Raw genomic sequence first — 12,483 nt, forward strand, 5'->3', positions numbered from 1 at the left:
TACCTGTCACAGGACACTATTACTACAGTCACACAGTGGAGGTACATACCGTCACAGGACAGTATTACTACAGTCACACAGTGGAGGTACATACCTGTCACACGACAGTATTACTACAGTCACACAGTGGAGGTACATACCGTCACAGGACACTATTACTACAGTCACACAGTGGAGGTACATACCGTCACAGGACAGTATTACTACAGTCACACAGTGGAGGTACATACCGTCACAGGACAGTATTACTACAGTCACACAGTGGAGGTACATACCTGTCACAGGACACTATTACTACAGTCACACAGTGGAGGTACATACCGTCACAGGACAGTATTACTACAGTCACACAGTGGAGGTACATACCTGTCACACGACAGTATTACTACAGTCACACAGTGGAGGTACATACCGTCACAGGACAGTATTACTACAGTCACACAGTGGAGGTACATACCTGTCACAGGACACTATTACTACAGTCACACAGTGGAGGTACATACCGTCACAGGACAGTATTACTACAGTCACACAGTGGAGGTACATACCTGTCACACGACAGTATTACTACAGTCACACAGTGGAGGTACATACCTGTCACACGACAGTATTACTACAGTCACACAGTGGAGGTACATACCGTCACAGGACACTATTACTACAGTCACACAGTGGAGGTACATACCGTCACAGGACAGTATTACTACAGTCACACAGTGGAGGTACATACCTGTCACATGACACTATTACTACAGTCACACAGTGGAGGTACATACCGTCACAGGACAGTATTACTACAGTCACACAGTCGAGGCCAAATTTGAGTCTTATTTCCTTGTGCGTTCTATGTATCAATCATAAAACGCACCTACCGCTCACCTGCAGCCGCGTGTGGCTCGTCCCCACGTTTCCGCGTGTCTAAGCGCATTGATCTATCATAATATAGTTCCTTCAGTGTACGGGACAAAATCAAGACGGAGAAAGACAGTTCGAGCTGACTCATAAGAAGACGGAAATCTATGGGAGACGAGAGATGTGATGCGATCCGTCGCGCTAATAAACAAACGCACATGTGTGTTGTATCAGTCCGCACGGGGGAGTGCGCATGTGCACGGGGGAGTGCGCATGTGCACGGGGGAGTGGCATGTGCACGGGGGAGTGGCATGTGCACGGGGGAGTGCGCATGTGCACTTCCGCCTGCGTTCTCAAATCACCGAAAAATCGTCCATTGCGCCTTTAATTAAGCAGAATAACAAAATCTATTGTTCATAATGTCCTTAATATCAGAATATATCTGTTCTATGATTGAATCACTTTTCCAGCTAATCAGATTCAGCCTTGATGCAGCCGTCTGCACTTATCTTAAGAAGTGGAGAACTCTGATGATCAATGCGCTTAGACGCGCGGAAACGTGGGACGAGCCGCACGCTGCTGCAGGTGAACGAGGCTCTGCAGGTGAGCGGCAGGTGCCTATTATGATTGATACGTGACAGGGCTAATCGGCCGTCCATGCCACGAGGAAATGAGACTCAGATTTGGGACAAAAAAATTGTCTATTCAACCTTTAATCTACAACCAGTTTGACATTTATTAACTAACTGGTTTAAGCTTCAAAATGCTGTGTGTTTTATTACAAGCCAACTCCTAGTCACGTAGATATTAGTCCAATTAGTCCCAGGGTTCAAAAGATGCATCACTACTGCGTTTATTTATGTGTAAATATCTTGTGTTACACTGTGGGCACCTCCGGTTTATCGTCAGGTGCCCGTTTATGGACAAGTTCTATTTTCTTTGTAAATATCGTGTGCACAGCTTTTATTCAAGAGCGCTGTACAGCCCGAAAAGTACTGTAAATAGTACATATTTCAATACAAAATCGAAGTTGTTTGAGGTAGAATATAAAGCTGTGATGTGCTTTTGCATTGATCAAAACATGACCAAAACCTGTCACTGAATGCAGCCATGTGATTGGCTGATTTGAGCAGCATGCATCTTATGCCACATGTGTGCTCTAATCATGAGGCCTTTCTGTCCCAAGGGGGAGACAAATACTGTCAAAAAAATCTAAATAGAGGAAGTAATGTAGGGAGTGTCACCTTTGACAGGGGGCGTGTCCTGGTGCATGGGACAGCCCTGGGGGGGAACAGCCATGGCCTCTGCTCGGACAGTGCTCGGAGTACTCAGGGACGCACCCATCTCTGCACGGCTTCACAACTGTAACACAGACAAACGCTTCAGTCAGAGGACTCAAATAAGACAAGGAAAAGGACATCCACAGCATCAAAGATGTTTGAGAATGACATGGCAGGAAAAATATATTCAAATGAAACGGGAAAGAGAAGGTACTTTTGTATTGACGGATGAAGAATGGGAAAATACATGTACTTCACTATGGAGAAAAGAATTCTGTTGGAAGAATGCGATCCATTTCTTCATAAGACAAAGTGCTCATTATTCACAGGGAAATGCTGAATATAGTGCTTGCCAGGAGGAAAACCATGACCATGAGTTCTGGGACTGTCCTGTCACTCAAAGATAGTGGATTGAAGTCAAGGCAAAGCAGACTCTTTTCAACACCACCATCCCACTCAATTTCAGAACTATGTGTTTGGGTCTGAAAACTCTTGCCATGGACACAATGGATGGATATCTTTGGAACATACTTCTGGCAGCAGGGGAAAAGGCCGTCACACAAAAAAAAAATGGATGACACAAATCATGTCGACAACTAAGGACTGGACCAACATCCTAAACATGTGCAATATGGGAAAAAAACTTTTGGACTTCATTTGAAAATTGACAAATTTGACAGACAATGGGACCTTTATTTTTGTCTTAACCTTGTTATTTTCCTCATTATATTTCTCTCTGGCCTTACCCGCTTTGTTTTTTGTTGGATGTGCTGATGAGCTTAAACTGATTTTATTTGGCCTGATTGTGGCCTCCATCTTTAATTAGTTATAGTTCATTTTTATAAGTAAAACCTTTTCCTCCGACAAGAATATGTACAAGTTGAAGCATAAAAATGTCAATATCAACGCCTCTTTTTTGTAAATAATCGTTAAAATCTCAATATTTTCCCTCCGTCACAATAATAATGACATTTTAGTTAATTTTGCCCTTGTGCTGCCTGTAACCACTATCCCACACCTGAAAAGTCACACACAACCAGTTAAAGTTGTGCAGAAGGGTCGGTCTGGGCCAAGAATCTTAAGTGGACACAAAGCATTCACAATAAAATAATAAAGATGTCAAAAGAACAAAGCCCACATTTGTGTCAGATGTAAAATAACCAAATATGCCTTGAAATAAAACAAAGCACAAGCAAATATGTGGCAAATAATGATCAGGATGTTGTTGCCAACATTGCCCCCTGGTGGTGAAGCGGGAGCTCCACAGGCAGAGAAAGAAATATATTTTAAATGTACATTTAAAAATGCTTTTTTCTTTTTGTAGCAGAGTTGGATCTGAATAGAATTAAAATAATAGGTAAAGATCATAATCACAAAAGTGAAACAATAAATATTTAAAAATGAATTTGAATAATTAAATAACTAAATCCTCTATTAGTTCATGGAGAAACTCAAGTCAATTTGTTGCAGAAATCTGTCAATCTGCTGAAGATCTGCTTTTGTCTCAAAGAGTTAGACCCTGAATGTCTTGATTTTGAAGCTGAAATCACTGTATGTTTGATCTTATTGCTGATGCGTCCCAAACTCAGGTTCACGAGCTCGTGAAACGTGCACAAGCTCAATGACATTTCCATAACTTCACCTTGATCGTCTTTGCGGATTCGTTAAAAGGTCACGTGACATCACATATCAGTTAGACAAATGTGAAACCTAGTTTTAAGATGCAAAATACTTTCTTTTTTGCGCCTTTGAAACTTATTTTTTCTGTGTAACTTCCGGCGGTCACAGGAAGTGACCAATAAGAAAAGCAAAACTTTGTAAATTTACCTTTACAGGAAACGAGGAGAGACAGAAGGGGGACAGGGGAGAGACAGGGGAGAGACAGGGGAGGGACAGAGGAGAGACAGAGGAGGGACAGAGGAGGGACAGAAGGGGGACAGAAGGGGGACAGGGGAGAGACAGGGGAGAGACAGGGGAGGGACAGAGGAGAGACAGAGGAGGGACAGAGGAGGGACAGGGGAGAGACAGAGGAGGGACAGAGGAGAGACAGGGGAGAGACAGGGGAGGGACAGAGGAGAGACAGAGGAGGGACAGGGGAGAGACAGAGGAGGGACAGGGGAGAGACAGAGGAGGGACAGGGGAGGGACAGGGGAGAGACAGGGGAGAGACAGAGGAGGGACAGAGGAGGGACAGGGGAGAGACAGGGGAGGGACAGAGGAGGTACAGAGGAGAGACAGGGGAGAGACAGAGGAGGGACAGAGGAGGGACCGGGGAGGGACAGAGGAGAGACAGAGGAGGTACAGAGGAGGTACAGAGGAGGGACCGAGGAGGGACCGAGGAGGGACAGAGGAGAGACAGAGGAGAGACAGGGGAGAGACAGAGGAGGTACAGAGAAGGGACAGAGGAGGTACAGAGGAGGTACAGAGGAGAGACAGAGGAGGTACAGAGGAGGGACAGAGGAGGTACAGAGGAGGGACCGGGGAGGGACAGAGGAGAGACAGAGGAGGTACAGAGGAGGGACCGGGGAGGGACAGAGGAGAGACCGGGGAGGGACAGAGGAGAGACAGGGGAGAGACAGAGGAGGGACAGAGGGGGTACAGGGGAGGTACAGAGGAGGGACCGGGGAGGGACCGGGGAGGGACAGAGGAGAGACAGAGGAGAGACAGGGGAGGTACAGAGGAGAGACAGAGGAGGGACAGAGGAGAGACAGGGGAGAGACAGAGGAGAGACAGGGGAGGTACAGAGGAGGGACACAAGGGGGACAGAGGAGGGACAGAGGAGAGACAGAGCAGAGACAGAGGGGGGACAGAGGAGGGACAGAAGGGGGACAGAGGAGAGACAGGAGCCCCCAAAACGGACGCGTCCCACACTTTGAGAAGCTCTATGCACATGTTAGCACCCTGGCAACAAACATGACAGATTTCCATTTCAACAGTCGTTTTTAGACATTCCTTTTTTTAGCTATGCGATGTGTGCTTTCTTGTTGCCAATTTCCTTCATTTATTTAAGATATTTTAAGTCCTTTTGCTTACAACTGTTACTACACTAATACAGTAACAACTGTTACTACACTAATACAGTAACAACTGATACTACACTAATACAGTAACAACTGATACTACACTAATACAGTTACAACTGTTACTACACTAATATAGTTACAACTGTTACTACACTAATACAGTTACAACTGTTACTACACTAATACAGTTACAACTGTTACTACACTAATACAGTAACAACTGTTACTACACTAATACAGTAACAACTGATACTACACTAATACAGTAACAACTGTTACTACACTAATACAGTAACAACTGATAAGATAAGATAAGATATCCGCTGCACCGGCGTTTCCGTGTCCGATCACCGGCTCCACCACGAGCGGCACGCACCGCCACGAGCCGCACGCACCACGAGCGAGCGGCGCCGCTTCTCCTCCGCTGCACCGGCGTTTCCACGCCCGAACACCGGCTCCGCGCTCCCGCACCCGCCGCCCCGGAGGTCTGTACCTGGGCGAAGGTGTGGCCCCAGCCCGCCACAGGAGCAGACACGGAGAGCGGGGCACCGGCTCCACCCGGAGAAAAGCAGCCCCATACAACCAAGGTACAGCCCCGTTTCTCTGCTTTCCCCGCTCCACAGACGGGGGCGATCTGGTCACAAAACTGGACTCAAATGCGTCTTGATTGGGCTAGAGCAACGCCGGCGTCTGGTATGTGGACTGCCGCTTCTGTCCCAACGTCTTTGTTTTGTTAGTCGTTTCCATTGTTTTGTTTTGTTCCCGCGTCTCTGTGTTGTCTTCTGTCTACATCCCTGTTCCTTAACTTCATCGGACATTACTGCACCGTCCATCACTCATCTCCTCCCTCACTCCTGGACTATCTACTGCCCTAGCCGCCAGCTAACAGCTGGCTTAACACCTGCGGAGGTCCGTCATGGTATCGCGGGGCCTCCCTGCCGTGCAGACAAGGTCTGGGGCAACCAACGCCACTCACTCCACCAGCTTCAACACCCGGTCCACTGCTGCTTTTTCACAACTCTCTGCCCACCAGCTTCTAGTTAACCAGCCTCTAGCCACCGCCAACATACTAACTGGATTACTCTCATCTGCTGCTATGTTCCATCTCCTCCTCGGACTATCACTCCCACGCCTCCAGGCCACCGCTCCACCAACTTCTCGCCTACTCACCTACACCGCTGCTGACCTTCACCTCCTCAACCATAACCACCGTCTCCCAGCTGCTGCTGCCTCTGCAGCTAGCTCAGCTGGGATCCTTCGCCGGCCCCGCTACATCCACAGGGGCTCTGGTCTCTCCCATAACCAACACTCCAACGACGGCTCACCTATCCCCTCACTCTGGACTAGTTTTCGCCCCCCCGTCACCCCCACCTGCCGCACTGCCAACCTCAGCAACCTCCGCCCCCCCACCCCTGCGCCCCCATCCATCTCCGCGCCCCCATCCATCTCCCTTGCACTGCTGAACTGCCGCTCCCTCGCCAACAAATCACCTGTTATATCTGAACTGCTACTGGACAATAACATTGATCTGCTTCTCCTCTGTGAAACATGGCAACAGCCCCTGGACTTCTATGCTCTCAACCAAGCCACTCCCTCCAACTACACTTACACTGCCAAACCCCGCCTTGAATACCTCGCCTTCTCCCTCCCCAACTCTATCACCGCTATCCTGATCTATCGTCCCCCAAAGCCCCACCCCTCTTTCCTCACTGAATTGTCTGAACTCCTCACCATCGCATCCTCTCTCTCTGCCCGCCTCCTACTCACTGGTGACTTCAACATCCACATTGACTGCCCCAACGCCCCACTGACATCCGACTTCCTCTCTCTCCTGGACTGCTTCCATCTCACCCAACATATTGACTTCCCCACCCACACCAAAGGCCACACTCTGGACTTAGTCTGTTCCTCTCTCCTACCCATATCTAAGCCCCACCCCCTCCCCTTCCCACTCTCTGATCATCTCTGCATCCTTTTCTCCGCCCCCCTACCCTCGCCCCACAACCCCAAAAAACGCACCATCACCTACCGCAATATCAAGTCAGTCAACCCCCTCACGCTCTCCCAGCTCATATCCTCTGCTTTCCCCCCTGACTCCCCCCCCTCTTCCCCCGACGACTATGCTGTCATGCTCAACACCACCCTCTCTGACTCCCTTGACTCCCTAGCCCCCTGGAAAACCTCCTCCGTCTCATACATCAACCCCGCCCCCTGGTACACCCCTGAACTCCGCACCATGAAGCAGACTGGCCGCCAACTCGAACGACTCCTCAAAAGAACCCGCCTCACCGTCCACGCCGAAGCTTTCAAATTACACATCTCCTCCTACCGTGACGCTCTCCAAGCCGCCAAATCTGCCCACCTCTCCACCCTCATCAACAGCTCCCACCGGAGCCCTCGCACCCTGTTCTCCACCGTCAACAAGCTGCTCCAGCCACCGGACATCACTCCACCCTCCTCCCCTGACCTCTGCAACTCTTTCCTCCTTGCCTTCAATGACAAAATTTCCAAAATCAACAGCTCCATGACTGCCGTCTCCATTAACTCCATCACCACCCCCACCCCTGCCCCCCCTCCTCTCCCTGACCACCCACCCTTCCCTGCCCTCACCACCTTCTCCTCTGTTAACTCCTCTCATATCATAGACCTCATCACCGCTTCCAAAACCACCACCTGCTCTCTCGACCCCCTCCCAACGAATCTAACCAAGGCCTGCCTCCCTGCTCTCATCCCCCATCTCACCACCCTCTTCAACCAGTCTTTATCCCTCGGCCATGTTCCTTCCATCTACAAACTGGCCTCCATCACCCCCATCCTCAAAAAACCCACCCTAGACTCCGCCAACCTCTCCAACTACCGCCCCATCTCCAACCTGCCGTTCCTCTCAAAAACGCTGGAACGCATCGTCGCCGCCCAACTTCACACCCACCTCCAGTCAAACAACCTCTATGAACCCCTCCAATCTGGCTTCCGCCCACTTCACAGCACTGAAACAGCCCTGGTCAAAGTACTCAACGATCTCCTCACCTCTGCAGACTCCGGGGCCCTCAACATCCTGTTACTACTAGACCTCAGCGCAGCCTTTGACACTATAAACCATTCCATCCTCCTACAAAGGCTGCGCCAACTGGGTGTTGAGGGCTCTGCACTTGACTGGCTCACATCCTACCTCACCAACAGGCAAGAGTTCATTTCCCTCTCCGGTCACTCATCCACCCTCTCCCCAGTAACGCAGGGGGTCCCCCAGGGCTCAGTCCTCGGCCCCCTCCTCTTCATCTGCTACATCTTCCCCCTTGGTCACATCCTCCGCCAACTCAACCTGGACTTTCACTGCTACGCTGACGACACCCAGATATACCTCACCACCAAATCCACCCAAAACCCTCCCCTCAGCCACATCGAAACCTGCATCTCTACAATAAAATCATGGCTCACTCTCAACTTCCTCAAACTGAACAGTGTCAAAACAGAGCTCCTCCTCATTGGCACCAAATCCACTCTCAATAAAACTGGTCCCTTTTCACTCAGCATCGACACCTCGACCATCACCCCCTCTACCCTGGTACGCAATCTCGGTGTCATCATGGACCCCACCCTCTCCTTCACTCCCCATGTCAGCCACATTGTCAAGACCTCATACTTCCACCTCCGCCGCATCGCCAAAATCCGACACTGCCTCACCCTCCCCGCTGCTGAATCCCTCATCCATGCCTTCATCTCCTCCCGCCTTGACTACTGCAACTCCCTCCTCACTGGCATCTCCTCCCATTCCCTCCATAGAATCCAAATGGTCCAAAACTCCGCTGCCCGCCTCCTCACCCACACCCGGTCCCGTGATCACATCACTCCCGTTCTCCGGTCTCTCCACTGGCTCCCCATCAAGCAGCGCATAAACTTTAAAATACTCCTCCTCACCTTCAAAGCTCTTCACCACCTTGCCCCCCCCTACCTGTCTGACCTCCTCATCCCCCACCGCCCCACCCGAGCTCTCCGATCCTCCTCCTCTCTCACCCTGACTGCACCAACATCCCGACTCAAAACTTTTGGCGACAGAGCATTCTCCCGAACAGCACCTCGACTCTGGAACTCCCTCCCCCAACCTGTCCGCCACTCTCCCTCACTCACAACATTCAAATCCCGCCTAAAAACATACCTCCTTACCCAAGCCTATGACCTCCCCTACCCCTAGCCTCCTCTACCCCATTGCCTACACTTCTACCCCCTGTTACATCCCCATCTTTTTCTCTCTACTTCTTCTGTCTTGTTCATTTTATCTGTATATTAATGTGTTCTGTACGTGTTGTCCCCCCCTGTCTGTAAATACCCCCCCCTTTTTTATTATGTTCAGCGTCTTTGGGTCACTGAAAAGCGCTATATAAATAAAAGTTATTATTATTAGATATTCCTTTATTGTCCCACATGGGGAAATTTCATTGGTGCAACGCAGGTAGATACAGAGGTAGATACAGAAGAACAGATCACTTATAGGAAGTCTGAAAAACACTTTCAGTAGAAGATCTCCTATAAATAAATAAAAACTCCCATAGACAAATAAATACATAAATAAATACCATTGCAACTGTTACTACACTAATACAGTTACAACTGTTACTACACTAATACAGTAACAACTGTTACTACACTAATACAGTAACAACTGTTACTACACTAATACAGTTACAACTGTTACTACACTAATACAGTTACAACTGTTACTACACTAATACAGTTACAACTGTTACTACACTAATACAGTAACAACTGTTACTACACTAATACAGTTACAACTGTTACTACACTAATACAGTAACAACTGTTACTACACTAATACAGTTACAACTGTTACTACACTAATACAGTAACAACTGTTACTACACTAATACAGTTACAACTGTTACTACACTAATACAGTTACAACTGTTACTACACTAATACAGTAACAACTGTTACTACACTAATACAGTTACAACTGTTACTACACTAATACAGTTACAACTGTTACTACACTAATACAGTTACAACTGTTACTACACTAATACAGTTACAACTGTTACTACACTAATACAGTAACAACTGTTACTACACTAATACAGTAACAACTGTTACTACACTAATACAGTAACAACTGTTACTACACTAATACAGTAACAACTTACTACACTAATACAGTTACAACTGTTACTACACTAATACAGTAACAACTGTTACTACACTAATACAGTTACAACTGTTACTACACTAATACAGTTACAACTGTTACTACACTAATACAGTTACAACTGTTACTACACTAATACAGTTACAACTGTTACTACACTAATACAGTTACAACTGTTACTACACTAATACAGTAACAACTGTTACTACACTAATACAGTTACAACTGTTACTACACTAATACAGTTACAACTGTTACTACACTAATACAGTTACAACTGTTACTACACTAATACAGTAACAACTGTTACTACACTAATACAGTTACAACTGTTACTACACTAATACAGTAACAACTGTTACTACACTAATACAGTAACAACTGTTACTACACTAATACAGTAACAACTGTTACTACACTAATACAGTAACAACTGTTACTACACTAATACAGTTACAACTGTTACTACACTAATACAGTAACAACTGTTACTACACTAATACAGTAACAACTGTTACTACACTAATACAGTTACAACTGTTACTACACTAATACAGTTACAACTGTTACTACACTAATACAGTAACAACTGTTACTACACTAATACAGTAACAACTGTTACTACACTAATACAGTAACAACTGTTACTACACTACTACAGTTACAACTGTTACTACACTAATACAGTTACAACTGTTACTACACTAATACAGTTACAACTGTTACTACACTAATACAGTAACAACTGTTACTACACTAATACAGTAACAACTGTTACTACACTAATACAGTTACAACTGTTACTACACTAATACAGTTACAACTGTTACTACACTAATACAGTTACAACTGTTACTACACTAATACAGTTACAACTGTTACTACACTAATACAGTAACAACTGTTACTACACTAATACAGTTACAACTGTTACTACACTAATACAGTTACAACTGTTACTACACTAATACAGTTACAACTGTTACTACACTAATACAGTTACAACTGTTACTACACTAATACAGTTACAACTGTTACTACACTAATACAGTAAAAACTGTTACTACACTAATACAGTTACAACTGTTACTACACTAATACAGTAACAACTGTTACTACACTAATACAGTTACAACTGTTACTACACTAATACAGTTACAACTGTTACTACACTAATACAGTTACAACTGTTACTACACTAATACAGTAACAACTGTTACTACACTAATACAGTAACAACTGTTACTACACTAATACAGTTACAACTGTTACTACACTAATACAGTTACAACTGTTACTACACTAATACAGTTACAACTGTTACTACACTAATACAGTAACAACTGTTACTACACTAATACAGTAACAACTGTTACTACACTAATACAGTAACAACTGTTACTACACTAATACAGTTACAACTGTTACTACACTAATACAGTTACAACTGTTACTACACTAATACAGTTACAACTGTTACTACACTAATACAGTTACAACTGTTACTACACTAATACAGTTACAACTGTTACTACACTAATACAGCGCTGAAGTGCATTTCCTTAGGGAAATAGAACATGACAAGCTAACTAACTAGCTTAACTACCCGATATGTGCCACCCCGGTCTGTTCTTACAGAGGACCGGCGGACATGTCTTTAATGTCTGTAACCGCGTTAGCCTAGCCTCCTGTGTGTTCCCTCCATGTCTCCTGTGTCTCCTGTGAGTCCCCCGTGTGTCAGCGCCGGGGGACATTCCGTGATAAGACTAACCTTGGGTGTCACTCTGCTCAGGCGATGAAAGGACGTTTAAGTCCCACAAAAACAACGGCGCGCTCACCTGAGAACTGTCCTTCTGATGATGGAGGTCCAATGTCACGCTGCTCTCTTCACCAAAGCTCACGTTTCGCAACCACTTCTTCTTCTGGCGCTTGGAAACCAGTCTAACGGAGCACTGCCGCCCCCTGCTGTTCTGGAGGTGCGTTTCCTCCGGTCCTTTTGCTTTTTTAAGATAAGATAAGATCATCCTTTATTGTCCACACATGGGGAAATGTCGGTGTTACAACGCAGTAGATACAGGGGAAAGGACAGATAACTTATAGGAAGTTTAAAAAAAAAAACATTCTTAATAGAAGAACTCTTATAAACAAAACAAAAAACTCTTATTAACAAA

The 12,483-nt window shown here is 46.2% G+C and overlaps 1 protein-coding gene across 1 annotated transcript in view; it reads right to left on the minus strand.

Moving 5' to 3' along the window:
• hccsb (holocytochrome c synthase b) overlaps positions 1-12,235 on the minus strand; it is a 25,245-nt gene extending 13,010 nt beyond the window's left edge. The window contains exons 1-2 of the mRNA XM_072451206.1: positions 12,151-12,235; positions 2,097-2,214 (exon numbers count right to left, since the gene is read on the minus strand). Of these exons, the coding sequence (XP_072307307.1) occupies positions 2,097-2,196 (100 nt within the window). The 5' untranslated portion in view covers positions 2,197-2,214; positions 12,151-12,235. The remainder of the gene's footprint in view (positions 1-2,096; positions 2,215-12,150) is intronic.
• Positions 12,236-12,483: the final 248 nt, after the last annotated feature.

Source organism: Eucyclogobius newberryi, unplaced genomic scaffold (genome assembly GCF_026437365.1).
Source record: "Eucyclogobius newberryi isolate DKJ021-1_F unplaced genomic scaffold, fEucNew1.0.hap1 SCAF_18, whole genome shotgun sequence".
NCBI lineage: Eukaryota > Metazoa > Chordata > Actinopteri > Gobiiformes > Gobiidae > Eucyclogobius > Eucyclogobius newberryi.